Here is a 15,775-nt window from a genome sequence, read left to right as displayed (position 1 = left end):
ACAATCCCAGCACTTTGGGAGGCCAAGGTGGGAGGATCGCTTGAGCCCAGGAGTTCAAGATCAGCCTGGGCAACATAACAAGACCCCATCTCAATTGTCAAAATATTTATTAAAAAAAAATTGTAATACAAAAACTAGCTGAATGTGGTGGCATGCATCTGGAATCCCAGCTACTTGCGAGGATCTGACAGGAGGATCACTTGAGCCCAGGAAGTCAGGGCTGCTGTGAATGTTTGCACCATTGCACTCCAGCATGGGCGACAAAGTGAGACCCTGTCTGAAAAAAGAGAAAGACAACCTTACTCACAAAAAGATTCATTGCAGTACTATTTACATTTGTGAAAAACTGGAAAAAACCTAAAGTCCAAGTCCATGAAAATGTTCAAGTAAGCTAAGATTATAAAAAAAACAAAAACAGGCCGGGTGCTATGGCTCATGCCTGTAATCCCAGCACTTTCAGAGGCTGAGGCGGGCAGATCACTTAAGGTCAGGAGTTCAAGATCTGCCTGGCCAACATGGTAAAACCTCTGTCTCTACCAAAAAATACAAAAAAAAGTAGCCAGGAGTGGTGGTGCACACCTGCTACTCGGGGATGCTGAGGTGGGAGAATCGCTTGAACCCTGGGCAGAGGTTGCAGTGAGCTGAGAGCACACCACTGCACTCCAGCCTGGGCGACAGAGTGAGACCTTGTCTCAAAAAAAAGGCAAAAACACAGAAAATGGTTACAGCAAAACCTAAACAGACAATAGGCCATCAATTAGTTATGCAGTAGTTTTTCAAAAAGAAGCCACATAGAATACAAAATATACTATACTAAATGTCAACAGGGATTATGTTCAGATCACAGTAAAAGATAATTTTTACTTTTCCTTCTTTCTGTGTTTTAGAATTTCCCAAAATTTTCTGAAGTAGCATGTTTTAAAATAAATAAATACGTTCTGAAAAGGAAAAAAAAAAAGTATGTATTCTTTGAGCCAGAAATTTTACTTTAAGAAATGTTCTATGGAAAGGAAAAGAAGAACCATGAATATACACATACAAATGCTCCCAAGATGTTTATCATGGCATGGATTATAATAGTGAAGATTTGGAAACAATCAAAATGTCTCAAAGTAGGGTACTGGGTAAGTCAATTATGGAATAAATCTATTAAAATAAAATTATAGAAGTGAAATTCATGTCATGGATGTTCACAATCTACTGATAAGCAAGGAAGAAAGTCATTTATAAATTAGCGTGTACTGTGGGCTTCTAATTTTATATCTAAGGGGATTATATATGTACTTTTCATTTTTTTCCAGAATTTTCTACAATCAACAAAGAAGGAGGAGGAGTTGGGGAGAAGAGCTAGACCCAGGTGGAGACCCAGGTGTTTTTAAAATCTGAGGCACAGATGGCATGAATTATCGAATTTAATTTTGAAGACAAGGAAAGGGTAGAATATTTGGAATTGAAACCTTCTTGGAAAAGTTGGGCCATCTGACGACAAGAGATATAGGCTAAATGGAGGATTCCCCCTTCTCTATGCCCAGCTTTACTGTCCACCTTCCCTTGAAAATTACTTCCCCAAGTGTCTTCCTTCGATTTGACATATTTGAGCCCCCAAACACCTTTGTCAACGAGGCAGGGGCAGCTCATGACACTCTGCATTTGGTAGAGGCCAAACATGCAAGTTGGCGACAAGGCCGGGATTGCGAAGCAGGTCTTTTGATTTCACTGGCTCTTTTCCCTACATGTTTGAGCTGCTAAAAATCAAGGCAGGGTTGTTACAGGATAAAGTAGAGCAGGATTTCTCAGCTTTGGCAATATTGACATTTGGGGCCAGATGAGCCTTGGTTTTGGGGGGTTATCCTGTGCATTTTAGGATATTTGGCAGTATCCCTGGCTTCTATCCATTAGACACCAGTAGCACCACTGCCCCCGAAACCCCAACACTATCAAAAATGTTTCCAGACATTGCCAAATGACCCCTGGGGGCAAAATCACCCACTGCTGAGAACCACTGAGATAAATGAGGTGTGAGAGGGATCTTTGATGCTCCAAAGTCATTCCTGGGAGAAGGCAATGCTGCCTGTTCCTGCACCTAGGAAGCTAATAATTAGGAAGGGAAAGAGGGGATACCAGTTTATGTAAAATGGCGTGGGTGCTACCGATCTACTATGCAGACTCCTAGCAGCATTTTGATCTTTTCTTTTCTTTTCTCTTTTCTTTACTTTTCTTTTCTTTTTTCCTTTCCTTTCCTTTCCTTTTCTTTTCTTTTCTTTTCTTTGCTTTTCTTTTCTTTTCTTTTCTTTTCTTTTCTTTCTTTCTCTCTCTCTCTTTCCCTCCCTCCCTCCCTTCCTTCCTTCCCTCCTTCCTTCCCTCTTTCCTTTCTTCTTTCTTTCTTTTCTTTCTTTTTTTTTTTTGAGACACGGTCTCACTTTGTCACTCAGGCTGGAGTGCAGTGGCATGATCTCTGCTCACTGCAGCCTTGACCTCCCGGGCTGAAGGGATCCTCCTGCCTCAGCCTCCCAGATGCCTGAGACCACAGGCACATGCCACCGCACAGCTAATTTTTTGTAGAGATGGGGTTTCACCATGTTGCCCAGGCTGGTCTCGAACTCCTGAGTTCAAACAATCCGCCCGCCTCAGCTTCCCCAAGTGCTAGGATTACAGGCGTGAGACACCGCACCTGGCCCATGTGTTGATCTTTTATTAAGCAGCTTTCTCCTCACCCAGGATGTGAGTTCTTGAAGAAGGAAATTTCTTACTAATCTTTGTATCTGGCATTCCTAACACAAAGTCTGGATTAAGGTGATGCTCAATAGATGTTTGTGGTCTGAAATGAAATTCACCACCATGTTACTCTTTTAAGCCAAGCAGGATGGTGGGGGCTACAGGGTAACTTCCTGGCTCCGTATTTAACTAAGCCTGACTCTTCATGACTCAACCTTCAAGGGGTCCCACAAAAAGAATTAGCCCAAAGTCAGACTCACTCAATTCTCACAGGCATTCATTCACTCAACATTCAAAGGACATTTCAGGTACTCAGGGAACTTTGCTAAGCACAAGAGTGGGGAGGGGAAGGAATCATCCCTCTTAGTCCCCAACTTCAGGGATCTCAGAGTCTGTCTTGGAGATGTCAGAATGTCTTGTCTCCTCTCCTGTAGGGGAGAATATATCTAGACAAGACCCCACAGAAGTGCCAAGGAGGGGAGGTTACAGCTGGCTGCAGGCAGGAGTGAAGACTTCCTGGAGGACATGGCATTTGAGCAGGGCCTAAAAGGATATGTAGTTTTTTGTTGTTTTGAGACAGGGTCTCACTCTGTCTCCCAGGCTGGAGGGCAGAGGCAAGATCTCAGGTCGCCACAACCTCTGCCTCCCAGGTTCAAGTGACTCTCCTGCCTCAGCCTCCTGAGTAGCTGGGGCTACAGACATGAGCCACCACACCCAGCTAATTTTTGTATTTTTAGTAGAGACAGGGTTTCACCATGTTGGCCAGGCTGGTCTCAGACTCCTGATCAAGGCGGTGATCTGCCCACCTTGGCCTCCCAAAGTGCTGGGATTACAGGCATCAGACAATGCGATCGGCCTGAAATTTCTTTTACAAGGAAATCTCATACCACTACTGTAGAAGAGATGCTGAATCATTTGCCATAAACAGGAGGTAACCATGGAGACAAATACAGACAACATAAAGCCAAGTTGTTAAATGTCTAGCTAGGTACTGTGGTATGGTGGGGCTCCCCTGTTCTTTCCTGACTCCTCAGCCCATTCTCTGTTAAAAAGGGGAGCTGGGGTCGGGCACAGTGACTCACGCCTGTAATCCTAGCACTTTGAGAGGTTGAGGCAGGAGGATCACTTGAGCCCAGGAGTTCCAGACCATCCTGGGCAACATGGTGAAACCCTGACTCTACCAAAACAAACAAACAAACAAACAAACAAACAAACAAACAACAAAATACCCCAAAAACCACACACACACAAATTAGCCAGGCATGGTGGTGTGTACCTGTGGTTCCAGCTACTTAGGAGGCTGAGGTGGGAGGATCGCTTGAGCCAGGGAAGTCAAGGATGCATTGAGCCGTGATTGTACCACTGCACTCCAGCCTGGGTGGCAGAGCAAGACCCTGTCTCAAGGACAAACGAGGGAGGGAGGGAAGGAGGGAGGGAAGGAGGGAGGGAGTGACAGAGAGAGAGAGAGGGAGAAAAGCTGGGCACTGAGAGAGAGAAGGAGAGGCACTGAAGACATCTTAGCTCCAAGCTGAGTCTCCTTGGAGCAACCAGGAAGATTCATTAAGACTGAAAAGGGAATAATTTTTAATGTGATTCGAGGTTATTTCATACAATCATCTCACTTTGGGAAGCTAGACCAGTGGAATCAGGCTTGGAGTCAAGAGACATGGTTCAGGTTCTGGCTTCATTACAACTTTGCTGTGTGACTTTGGACAAAATCTATGCTGTCTCTGAGTTTCCTCATTTGCTAAAAAAAAGGCAGATGGTACTCATGGGATGAGTTTTCAGAAAGAATCTCAGGATCCCTACTGAAACCCTGGTGTAAGTGGGGCAAGGATGTCATGGGTGAGCGACAGCTATCTGGGCCAGGGATGCGGGGGTAAAGGAATTTACCAAGACAGTTGTAGATAAAGAAAGGCAGATTTATTAAAGAAAGTATGAAAATACATTGCCGGGGAGCAACTGGCAAAACCAGTAGAAGAGGAGCCAACTGCAAGGAAGCAAAGGCTTTCTGAGGATTTTATAGAATGGAACTTGGGCTGATTGATAACACCAATGCAGCAGGGAGCTTAACTTGCATTCTTTCCTCAGCAGGGGTGTTTGATAAATTGAGGCGTTTGATGGTAAGCAGGAATTCTGTGAGTTATGTATGTTATCTGCACTGGAGGGCCATATGTCCTGGGCCAAGGTAGACCCAGAGGTTATTTGCTTTATCTCTTTGCTCTCTCTGGTCCCACCAGTCTGACTCCTTTTCCCTAATTAGGATTCCACAAAGGGGCTGGGCATGGTGGCTCATGCCTGTAATCGCAGCACTTTGGGAGGCCAAGGCAGGTGGATCGCCTGAGGTCAGGAGTTCAAGATGAGCCTGGCCAACATGGTGAAATCCTGTCTCTACTAAAAATACAAAAAATTAGCTGGGCGTGATGGCGGGCGCCTGTAATCCCAGCTACTGGAGAGCCTGAGGCAGAAGCATTGCTTGAACCCGGGAGGTGGAGGTTGCAGTGAGCTGAGATCACACCACTGTACTCCAGCCTGGGTGAGAGTGAGACCCTGTCTCAAAAAGAAAAAAAAAAGAGGATTCCACAAAGGATAGGATAGGGGAGGAGGGGAATTTTGCCAACTTGAGGGCAAGATCTTGGGGCATCAATGATCCAGTGATATTTGGGAAGCCAACATCACAAAAGACCTAAAAGAATGTAGGCCCCCAGAAGCTAGTTCCTGTGGCTCACAGTGACTGCACTGAGCTCAGAGATTTGGTCTCCTCCAGATAAGTGCTGGGACCCCGTTGTTGTGGGCCAGAACTTGGTCCAGGCCAGGATCTGCTTGGAATGGAGAATCTACCTTCACAGAGAGGTCTACAGTCAGTGTTTTGTTTTGTTTTGTTCTGTTCTGTTTTTTTGTTTTTGTTTTTTTGAGATGCAGTCTCACTCTGTCACCCTGGCTGGAGGGCAGTGATGAAATCTCAGCTCACTGCAGCGCCTCCCTGGTTCAAGTGATTCTCCTGCCTCAGCCTCCCGAGTAGCTGCGATCACAGACGCCCGCCACCACGCCCAGCTAATTTTGGTATTTTTAGTAGAGGCAAGGTTTCACCATGTTGGGCAGGCTGGTCTCGAACTCCTGACCTCAAGTGATCCACCCGCTTTGACCTCCCAAATGCTGGGATTACAGGTGTGAACCACCACGCCTGGCCTAAAGTCAGTGCTTTGATGTCCTCTTGTGTGGGAAACCACGTACACTATCACAGGTCAGGCTGTGGGCTGAGTCAGGACTGGTGCAGGTCATGTAGGGCCTGAATGGGGCATTTCCAGAGGTCGAGGACCTGCCTTGTGGGTAGAGAGAGGAAGCAGAATGACTTTCTTTGCTGCTGATGAAGATTCTGCAATTCTGTAAAGTTTGCTTGGGGTATCAAAGCATTATCAGCTATCCAGGAGCCTGGCAGGTAGCATGCCTAATAACTAGAATTCATAGTGGATTGAATTAAAGACATCAGGGCGGCTGAAGAGTAATGCACTTAGATTTAAGTCCAGGGTCTGCCTCCAAGACAAGCCACTGAATCTGAGCCTCGATTTCCTCCCCTACAAAAGGGGGTTAATGATGCCTACCATAAGGATAACTGGAAGGAGTCAATGAGATAATATGTGAAGGAGTCAGTGAGATAACATGAGATTAGCTCCCCATGGTGCTCTATATGGTACCTGGCACATGGTAAACTCCCAGCAAGTGGAAGACATTGTCCATAGTAGCCACTAGCAGTCATCTGGTCAACTCATGTGAAAAGTGGGGCACAAATTGGGGAGAGGCTTCCTTGGGTTCACTACACCACTTACTAGACAAGCTGAAACTAGAAACCACGGGACTTCTAGACCCCTGCCTTTTCTCTAGCTTCAGCTGCCCTGTGTACAAAATTGTTCATTCAACATTCATTCTACTAATAAATCCGGATCTCTCCAAGAAATGACTTTATCTGTAGATTTGCATATTTGCAAACTCTTTTTGTATACTGTATGCCCAGGCTCCTAAAATCCTAGCCAATTGTTCAGTCCCAGGATAGTAAATTGGGAAACTGTTTGAGAGCGATGCAATAGTCTTAATCCTGCACTGGACCAATTTCAGTCAAGGTGTGGGACTTGCTGGGGGTCTTGCTTTTTTTCTGAGATCATCTGGGGATCATATGGGGATGGAAAATCCCTTAGTGTGACCTTGAGTGATCTCCACCCCTCAGCCTATTGGTCTTGCCTCTTGGCCCCAGTCTAATTGAAAAAGTAAAAGTTTCTGTGAACTCCCTTCTGCCAGGAAGCTCTAGGATTGGGTGCAAAGTCTCAATTGAGGACTGATGTCTGTGACTTAGGTGGCCCATGCTGATGTCTGCAGTACTGTATCAATTACAGGCCACAGGTGACTGTGTTTCAGGAAGCATAGAGCTGAGGCCAACCATGAGACTGGGTGTCAAGCAGGAGATTTAGGAACCCAGGCTCCCTGCAGAGTCCTCACCTGATTTCTTCATTTGTAAAGCATGAGAACCAATGTGGTGAGGACCCTGCTCTAAGTCTTTTCCCAACGCCATCCTATTTAAGTCCCTGACAAATCTATTAAGCAGGAACTATTATTACTATTAGTATTATTTTCATTTTACTGTTGAGCAATTCAAGGCACAGAAATGTTAAGCTGACCTAGCTAGTAACTTGCTATGGTGTTTGTTTGTTTGCTTTAGAGAGAGAAGGGGTCTTGCCATGTTGCCCTGACTTGCCTTGAACTCCTGAGCTCAAATGATCTTCCTACCTCAGCCTTCCAAGTAGCTGGAACTACAGGTGCACACCACCATGCCTAGCTGCCATATTACTATTAAGTGGCAGAGTCATACTGTAAACTCAACTAGCATGACCTCAGACTCATTCATTCATTCGCTCATCAAGTAAATGTGTCCTGAATGTCTACCATGTACCAGGCACTGTTATAGGCACTTCAGAGACACCAGTGAACAAAAACAATGATCCTTGCTCTTTCTTGCTTAAATTCTAGCAGGAGGAGACAGACGACATATAATCATTACAAATAAGTAAATTATTTAGTTTGCTTGTAAATGTTAAATGCTATGGAAAAAGGGAAGATAGAGCAAGGTAAAGGAGATGAAAAGTACTGGGGCGTCGAGGCATGCAATTTTACATAGTGTGATCATGATTGGCTTCACAGGAAAGCAGATTTGAACAAAGACTTAGAAGTAAAGAAAGAAGGGAGTGACTTGCATGGTTATCTGGGGAAGGAGAATCACAGGCTATGGAAACATAGACAAAATAACTTCGAGCTGTTTTTTGTTTGTTTGTTTGTTTGTTTTTTGAGATAGAATCTTGCTTAGTTGCCCAGGCTGGAGTGCAGTGGTGCGATCTCGGCTCACTGCAACCTCCGCCTCTTGGATTCAAGTGATTCTCCTGCCTCAGCCTCCTAGTAGCTGGGATTACAGGCACCCGCCACAATGCTTGGCTAATTTTTTTGAATTTTTAGTAGAGACGAGGTTTCACCATGCTGGCCAGGATGGTTTCGAACCCCTGATCTCAAATGATTCGCTTGCCTCAGCCTCCCAAAGTGCTGGGATTACAGGTGTGAACCACTGCACCTGGCCACTTCGAAATGTAAGAATTAACAAGGGCTCAGAAAGGATAAAGGTAGGGGAGAAAGGGACCTCCCGGAGTGATAGACCTGCACGGCATGCTCCTCATGGAGGCTGAGAACTGAAGGCCACATGGAGGATGAGGGGTAGGGGGTATCAAAAAGATGCTGTGGTTTTCAGACCCCTCAATATCCTGGCCACCCTTGGGGCAGGGAGGAGGTTGCTATGCCAGCTCTGAAGCCTCAACCCCAAAGAAATCTGACAGACCTGAGGGAGACTGTGGGGGAGGCGGCTTCGGTTGAGTGCATCCCAAGCATGAAGGTCCTAGATACAGAAACCCTGAGGTTCAGGGCCTAAGGCAAAGAAGTTAGAGGCCAGAGTGCCCTTAGGCAAAATGAAAGCAAAGAAACAGATGACTGGCTGATGCTAGAGTTGGCGAACTCTGAGATCTGATATTCCAGCTGTCCAGTGGCTGGAACCTACACTGTCCGTGTGAGAACCTACACTTGAATACAGCCTCTGACTGTCCATACAAGGCTCTATTTTGGACCTTGGTTAGCCTTGGTTGGCCTGGGTACCCCTCTCCTGTGGTAGCACAGCATGCAGCTGTTCTCTCCCTGCCCAGTGCAGGCTTTGCTTTAAAAATTCTCATCTCAGGATGAATTTCCTTATTGGGTTACCCCAGTGTGACTAGTTCTTTGTCAAACACCTCCTCTGTCCCTGCCTTCATTTGGGGGCCATCTTTTTTGCGGGGGAGGTACAGGGTCTTGCTCTGTCATCCAGGTTACAGTTCAGTGGTGTTATCATAGCTCACTGCAGCCTCAAACTCCTGGGCTCAAGCAATCCTCCCACCCCGGCCTTCCAAGTAGCTAGGGGTACATGTGCTCCCCACCACTCCTGGCTAATTTTTAAAATTTTTTTTATTTTATTTTATTTATTTATTTATTTATTTGTTTATTTATTTATTTATTTATTCATTTTGTAGAGATGGGGTCTTACTATGTTGCCCAGGCTGGTCTCAAACTCCTGGCTTCAAGTAATTCTCACCTTGACCTCCCAAAGCATAGGGATTACAGACGTCGAGCCACTGGCCTTTGGAGACATCTTAATGCTCGTCTCCATCTACCCCGAAACACAACCCCTTCTGTGAAGGCATTAGCAAGCAAGGAAGATTTTCAGAAAGTCTCAGAGGGACAGCAGAGACAGTGACAATCACACACTTCACAGTAACATTTTTTAAAATGCCTTTTACAGAGGTCCTCTCCCAGCTCTGGTCCCTTCTTTGCTGCCCCGCAAACTTCATCTAGACCCCTGAATGGCCTTCGCTTTTGAGGAGCAATGACCTCTCTCCTCTCCACTTCTCGGGGTCTCATTCTCACTCACACTACCCTGCTCAGTCACAAATGATTCTCCTTGGCAGCTTAGACCTCTTTTCCTTTCATTCTGCACCCAAATCCCTTATATTCATATAAACATTGATCAGTCTTATTTTACCTAGGCTCTCTTTTCTTTTTGAGACAGGGTCTTGCTCTGTGACCCAGATTGGAGTGCAGTGGCGCAATAAGGCTTACTTACTGCAGCCTCCCAAACCTCCTGGGCTCAAGCAATCCTCCTGCCTCAGCCTCCCAAGTAGCTGGGACTACAGGTGCATGCCACCACATCCAGATAATTTTTTTTTTTTTTTTGAGACGGAGTTTCCCTCTTGTTGCCCAGGCTGGAGTGCATTGGCACGATCTGGGCTCACTGCAACCTCTGCCTCCCAGGGTCAAGTGATTCTCCTGCCTCAGCCTCCTGAGTAGCTAGGATTACAGGTGCCTGCCACCACGCCCTGCTAATTTTGTATCTTTAGTACAGATGGGGTTTCTCCATGTTGGTCAGACTGGTCTCGAACTCCCGACCTCAGGTGATCCGCCCGCCTTGGCCTCCCAGAATGTTGGGATTACAGGCGTGAGCCACCACGTCCGGCCTCCTTTTTATAAATAGAAAAATCTCACCGAGCTGCCCTGAGTTTAACATGCCCCCCACTGACAATCCCTCTAGGTACCTGAGTTCTGAGTTCTAGGCCTGGCTCGGCCTCAGGCTCATTCTGGGACCTAGGCACATTTCCGCTTCTCTGGCTTCACTTTTTCTTGTCTGTATAATGGAGGGTTAGGAGTCAAGGATCTGAAGATGCCAGGCAGGACAGCGGGGAAATGGAACACGCCCCTTGCCAGTGACACTCGGAGGGCGCAAGAGTCAGTGTCGGGCTCAACTTGAGCAGGTTCTTTCTGCCCCCAGCTCAGCAACTCGTTTGAACGGATCTGGCGTCCCGGATAATTATTTTATTTATTTATTTTTTTGAGACGGAGTCTCGCCCTGTCGCCCAGGCTGGAGAATTCTAGAATGAAGGGGAAGAGAGGCAGGGAAGAGTCGGGAAATAAGCAAAGCGCGTTTTTCTTCACTTTCGGAGATGGTACGTGCGCGCTTCCACGCAGTGGCGGCTGCTGCGGCGAGCATGTCCCCTGCGGGACCCACGCGGGGAGTGGGCTGGCAGCGCGCGCATAGCGGCGGCGAGTGGGTCGTGCACGCGGATGCGGGGTGGGAGTGGGGGCGCACGCGCGGGCGTGGGCGAGTGGGCCCCAGCCGTGCACACACACGGCGGGGGCGGGCGACAGATGCCGCAGTGCGTGCGCCGGGGCCCAAGCGGACAAACGGAAAGAGCGGGCGCGGTGCGCAGGGGCGGGAGCCCAGCGGGCTTGGCATGCGCGCCCCAGCTTGGGGCTATAAAAGCATCGCCACCTGCTGCCACTAGCCAAGCCGCGCGTCCAGTTGCTTGGAGAAGCCCGTTCACCGCCTCCAGCTGCTGCTCGCCTCGACATGGACCCTGAGACCTGCCCCTGCCCTTCTGGTGAGCCCCCGCCCCCGCTCCCATCCTGCTGCACCGCGCGCCCTTGTACCTGCAAAGAAACCCACGCCCTGCGCCTTCGCTCAAGGACACTTGGGGGAAGGGCTCCTGATTCCCTATTCTTCACCTCGTGAAGGGCGGGTATGCCTGTGTCGCGGAGAACAGGGAGACTTGGCACCCCATCTCCTCGTGAGGACAGGCGTGGGGACCCGAGTTTGTCCACATTAACCCTTCCTGTGGCGTCGCCCTCTCTAGGTGGCTCCTGCACCTGCGCGGACTCCTGCAAGTGCGAGGGATGCAAATGCACCTCCTGCAAGAAGAGTGAGTGCAGGGACCCTTCCCCTCTGCCGCCGCCCCCTCCGCTCTGCGGAGTCGGTGTCTCACCACGCAGGATGTGGAGGGACAGCCAGGCCCCGATCCCGTGGTTTCTGCCTCTTGCTGGAACAGAACCACCCGGGCAGACATTAAAATACAGATGCTCCTGCCCCACACCCAGGAACTGATGGCCTAGGCGTGGGACGAGAGGTTTTTGTAAATCCCCAGAAGACTCCAGTGGCAGCTGGGATTGAGGACTGCCACACTGGTCCAACCTTTCCCGCCCCACCCCCAAAACCCCTAAAACCTGGGGAAGCCATTAGTGAGGCTGGGCCTTAGCTCTGGAGTTCCGGTCCCTTGGCCTCTCTCGGGCCTTAGGGATCCTCTCAGTTTGATCTCAAAGTCTCCCCAGCTCAGGGCAGTGTAATATGCATAGGGAGTAAGAGGTGGGAGGAAGGCTCCCTTCTTCCCTAGGTATAAAACCAGGCACAGGTCCCCACCGCCTCCCCACGGCTTTCCTGGGCCCCTTACATCTGCACCATATCTGCCCCTCCCAAGTTTATCCTTTAAGGCCCCTTTCAAGGTCGTTTACCCTGTGATGCTTTCTCCTTAAGGCCTAGTACCCACCTAACCTGGGCTTGAGCCCACCAGCCCCCAGGACCTCCTGGCATCCACCCACAGGGCTCTGGTCTATTTCCTGGGTACCTCGCCCCTGTGGTGGTGCAGGATGCCACTGCCGCGACATAGATGCTGAGTCAAAGCAGGTGTGAGGCTAAGAAGGGGGCTGCGACCAGCCCTGGCTGAATGAACCAGGATGACTCCCCACCCAGCACCCTTCCCTCCCCTTTGATGGGGACGGATTGGGGGAGTGTGCATCAGACTGGTCATCTTCCATTTTATCTGCAGGCTGCTGCTCCTGCTGCCCTGCGGAGTGTGAGAAGTGTGCCAAGGACTGTGTGTGCAAAGGTGGAGAGGGGGCCGAGGCAGAGGCAGAGAAGTGCAGCTGCTGCCAGTGAGGAAGCACCCTCCGTGTGGAGCACATGGAGATAGTGCCAGGTGGCTCAGTGCCACCTATGCCTGTGGTGAGGTGTGGCTGGTGTCCCCTTCCCCTGTTGACCTTGGGGGAGTGACAATAAATCCCATGAACAGCATGAGCCAAGGACTGGTCTCTTCTTAAAGGGGGGAAGGATGTGGAGCAGTGGGGGAGCTTACTCCAAGGGAGCCACACAGTTCAGAGTGAAGCCCTGGCTGGGTGCAGTGGCTCACGCCTGTAATCTCAGCACTTTGGGAGGCCGAGGTGGGCGGATCACCTGAGGTCAGGAGTGCAAGACCAGCCTGGCCAACATGGTGAAACCCCATCTCTACTACGAATACAAAAATTAGCCGGGCCTGATGGCATGTGCCTGTAATCCCAGCTACTCGGGAGGCTGAGGCGGGAGAATCGCTTGAACCCAGGAGGTGGAGGTTGCAGTGAGCTGAGATGCTGGCACTGCAGTCTAGCCTGGGTGACAGAGCAGGACTCTGCCTCAAAAAAAAAAAAAAAAATACTGACACTTGGCCACTGGTCTGTTTGGGGCTGGGGTGGAGCCCAGGGGACAGAATGCATTCTCCTCCACCTCCAGATGGCACCCCGCCCTCCTGCTAAGTCAAGTTCAAGTCTGAGAAACAGGAGAGACCAGGCTCAACTAGGTTTGTCCCTCTCCAACCTCCTGACCTCACTTTCTTCATCTGTAGGATAGCGTTGGGGGAGTTAAGGCCAGCCCCTAGCCTGTAGGGCCTGTGAATTTGGGGATTTTCTAGTTGCTCCTGCAAAGCTGCCTGTTTTCAGAGTTATCGGAGGAGAGTCCAGGAGGCCCAGGGGCTTGTCTTGGCTGTCAGCTGCATTCCCAAAGTCACCACCCTGAATAGCCTGTTTCCCCAAAGCACATTGTTCGGTTCCCTTTCACATCTTCTTATTTGGCAGTTTGTCTCCAGCCCCTCCTGTCTTCAAGGGGAAGTAGGGTAATAAGAGCTTTTATCCACAGTAGTTGTGATCCAGTCCTTGGTGAAAGAGAACACTCAGGTTTACCTGGGTGAGCTAAGAAGGGAGAAATGAATTCTGGGAAACAAAAGTTTCCCAGTAAGAGGATACAATGCTGTGAACCCATCACTTTTCCTCCAAGTTAGTTTTTTGCTGACAGTTAATTCAAAAGCTCACCAGGATATATATATGTATATCGATATCTCTCCTAACAGGCTGAGTTTAGAAAAGGAAAATGCAAGGAAAGCCAAGCCAGCTTTGAAAAGGAACAACAAAGGGAGCTGGCTTCAACCTGGTAGCTCCAATCGTTCCCAAAGCTCTGGAAAATGGTGGAGGGTCAGGAAGAGATCAACTGGACAGAGGACAGTCCAAAAACAAACCTCTGTGTTGCTGGAAGTAAGAGATGAACAAACCAGTGGGAAAGTACGCACTACTCAGTGAAAGGTGTTGGAACAATTTACATGTCTGGCTAATTTTTGTAGAGATGGGGGTTTCACCATGTTGCCCAGGCTGGTCTCGAACTCATGAGCTCAAGTGATCCACCTGCCTCGGCCTCCCAAAGTGCTGGGATTAGAGGCAGGCTTTTTTTTTTTTTTTTTTTTTTTGTCAGGCTGGAGGGCAGTGGTGCCATCAGGGCAGTGTGGACCTTCAGGGCTCAAACAATCCTCCCACCTCAGCCTCCCGAGTAGCTGGGACTACAGGCGCATCCCACCACGCCCAGCTAATTTGTTTTTGGTTTTTTTTGGTAGAGGCTGAATTTTGCCAGGTTGCCAAGGCTATCAGTATGATTTTTAACTTCATTTTACAGATGGGGCAGTAGGGGTTGGGGAAATTTGCGTGAGGACACACAGCTAGAGTGATGTGGTATAGCCAGGATTTGAACACAGGCTATCTAACTAAAGGGTAGCCCTCTAAACTTAAGCATGCATTGTTTTCTTGCTTCTGGCTTGCCTTGTGTTACAAAAAGCATAAAAAAAGAAGGAAAGTCACCTCATATACGCTAAGATGGCTGGTATCAGAAAAACAAAATAAAAGTGTTGGCCAGAATGTAGAGACATTGGAACCCTTGTGCATTGCTGGTAGGAATGTAAAATGGTGCAGTGCTGTGGAAAACTATAGTTCTCAAAGTTAAAAATAGAATTCCATATGATCTAGCAATTTCACTTCTAGGTATACCCCAAAGAATTGAAAGCAGAGTCTTGAAGCGATTTTCTTATACACGTGTTCATAGCAGGATTATTTATAATCGCCAAAAAGTGGAAGCAACCCAAGTGTCCATTGACAGATGAACAGATAAACAAGGTGTGTTATATACATACAAAGGAATATTATTCAACCTTAAAAAGCAAGGAAATTTGACATGTGCTACAACATGAATGAATCTTGAGGACATTATGCTGAGTGAAACAAGCCCGTCACCCAAAGACAAATTCTGTATGATTCCATGCGTATGAGACACCTAGAGCCGTTATAGTCTAGCTACACAGAGACAGGTGTAAGTGTAGGATGGAAGTTGCCAGGGGCTGGAGGGAGGGATGATATGGTTTGGCTCTGCGTCCCCACCCAAATCTCATCTCAAATTGTAATCCCCACGTGTCAAGGGAGGGACCTGGTGGGAGGTGATTGGATCATGGGGGTGGTTTCCCCCATGCTGTTCTCATGATAGTGAGTGAGTTCTCATGAGAGGTGATGGTTTTGAAAGTGTTCGGCAGTTCCCCCTCTGTTCTCTCTCTCCTGCCACCCTGTGAAGAAAGTGCTTGCTTCCCCTTTGCCTTCTACCATGATTATAAGTTTCCTGAGGCCTCCCCAGCCATGCAGAGCTGTAAGTCAATTAAATCTTTTTTTCTTTACAAATTACCGAGTCTCAGGTAGTATCTTTATAGCAGTGTGAAAACAAGCTAATACAAAGTGGGAATTGAGAGTTGTTTAATCAGTATAGAGTTTCAGTTTTGCGAGATGAAAAGGGTTCTGGAGATGGGTTGCAGACAATCTGAATATACTTATTACTGAACTGCACACTTAAAAATCTTTAAGATGACAAATTTTATGTCATCGTATTTTATAATTTTAAACAATAAAGCTAAATGATGAAGGACAATAGTTTCTATTAATATACTGTGTGCTGTGGATTTGTGTCCCCTCAACAAAATTCATGATGAAGCCCGAAGCCCCAATGTGACTGTATTTGGAGACAGGGTTTATAATGAGGTAATTTAGGTTAAATGAAGTTACAGGT

General features: G+C 48.0%; 1 protein-coding gene across 2 annotated transcripts; it reads left to right on the top strand.

Moving 5' to 3' along the window:
* The first annotated feature begins 10,614 nt into the window (after nucleotides 1–10,614).
* On the top strand, nucleotides 10,615–12,670 carry MT3 (metallothionein 3). 2 transcript variants are annotated; one of them, XM_055233142.2, is made up of 4 exons: nucleotides 10,672–10,772; nucleotides 11,112–11,207; nucleotides 11,460–11,525; nucleotides 12,426–12,670. In XM_055233142.2, the coding sequence occupies exons 1-4, from the start codon at nucleotides 10,703–10,705 to the stop codon at nucleotides 12,533–12,535; spliced, it is 342 nt and encodes a 113-aa protein (XP_055089117.1). In that variant the 5' UTR covers nucleotides 10,672–10,702; the 3' UTR covers nucleotides 12,536–12,670. The 2 variants fall into 2 exon arrangements, with proteins under 2 accessions (XP_055089118.1, XP_055089117.1); XM_055233143.2 differs by lacking the exon at nucleotides 11,460–11,525 and having other exon boundaries at nucleotides 10,615–10,772.
* The last annotated feature ends 3,105 nt before the right edge of the window (nucleotides 12,671–15,775 follow it).

Source organism: Symphalangus syndactylus, chromosome 11 (genome assembly GCF_028878055.3).
Source record: "Symphalangus syndactylus isolate Jambi chromosome 11, NHGRI_mSymSyn1-v2.1_pri, whole genome shotgun sequence".
NCBI lineage: Eukaryota > Metazoa > Chordata > Mammalia > Primates > Hylobatidae > Symphalangus > Symphalangus syndactylus.
This window is presented reverse-complemented; position numbering and strand designations above follow the sequence as displayed.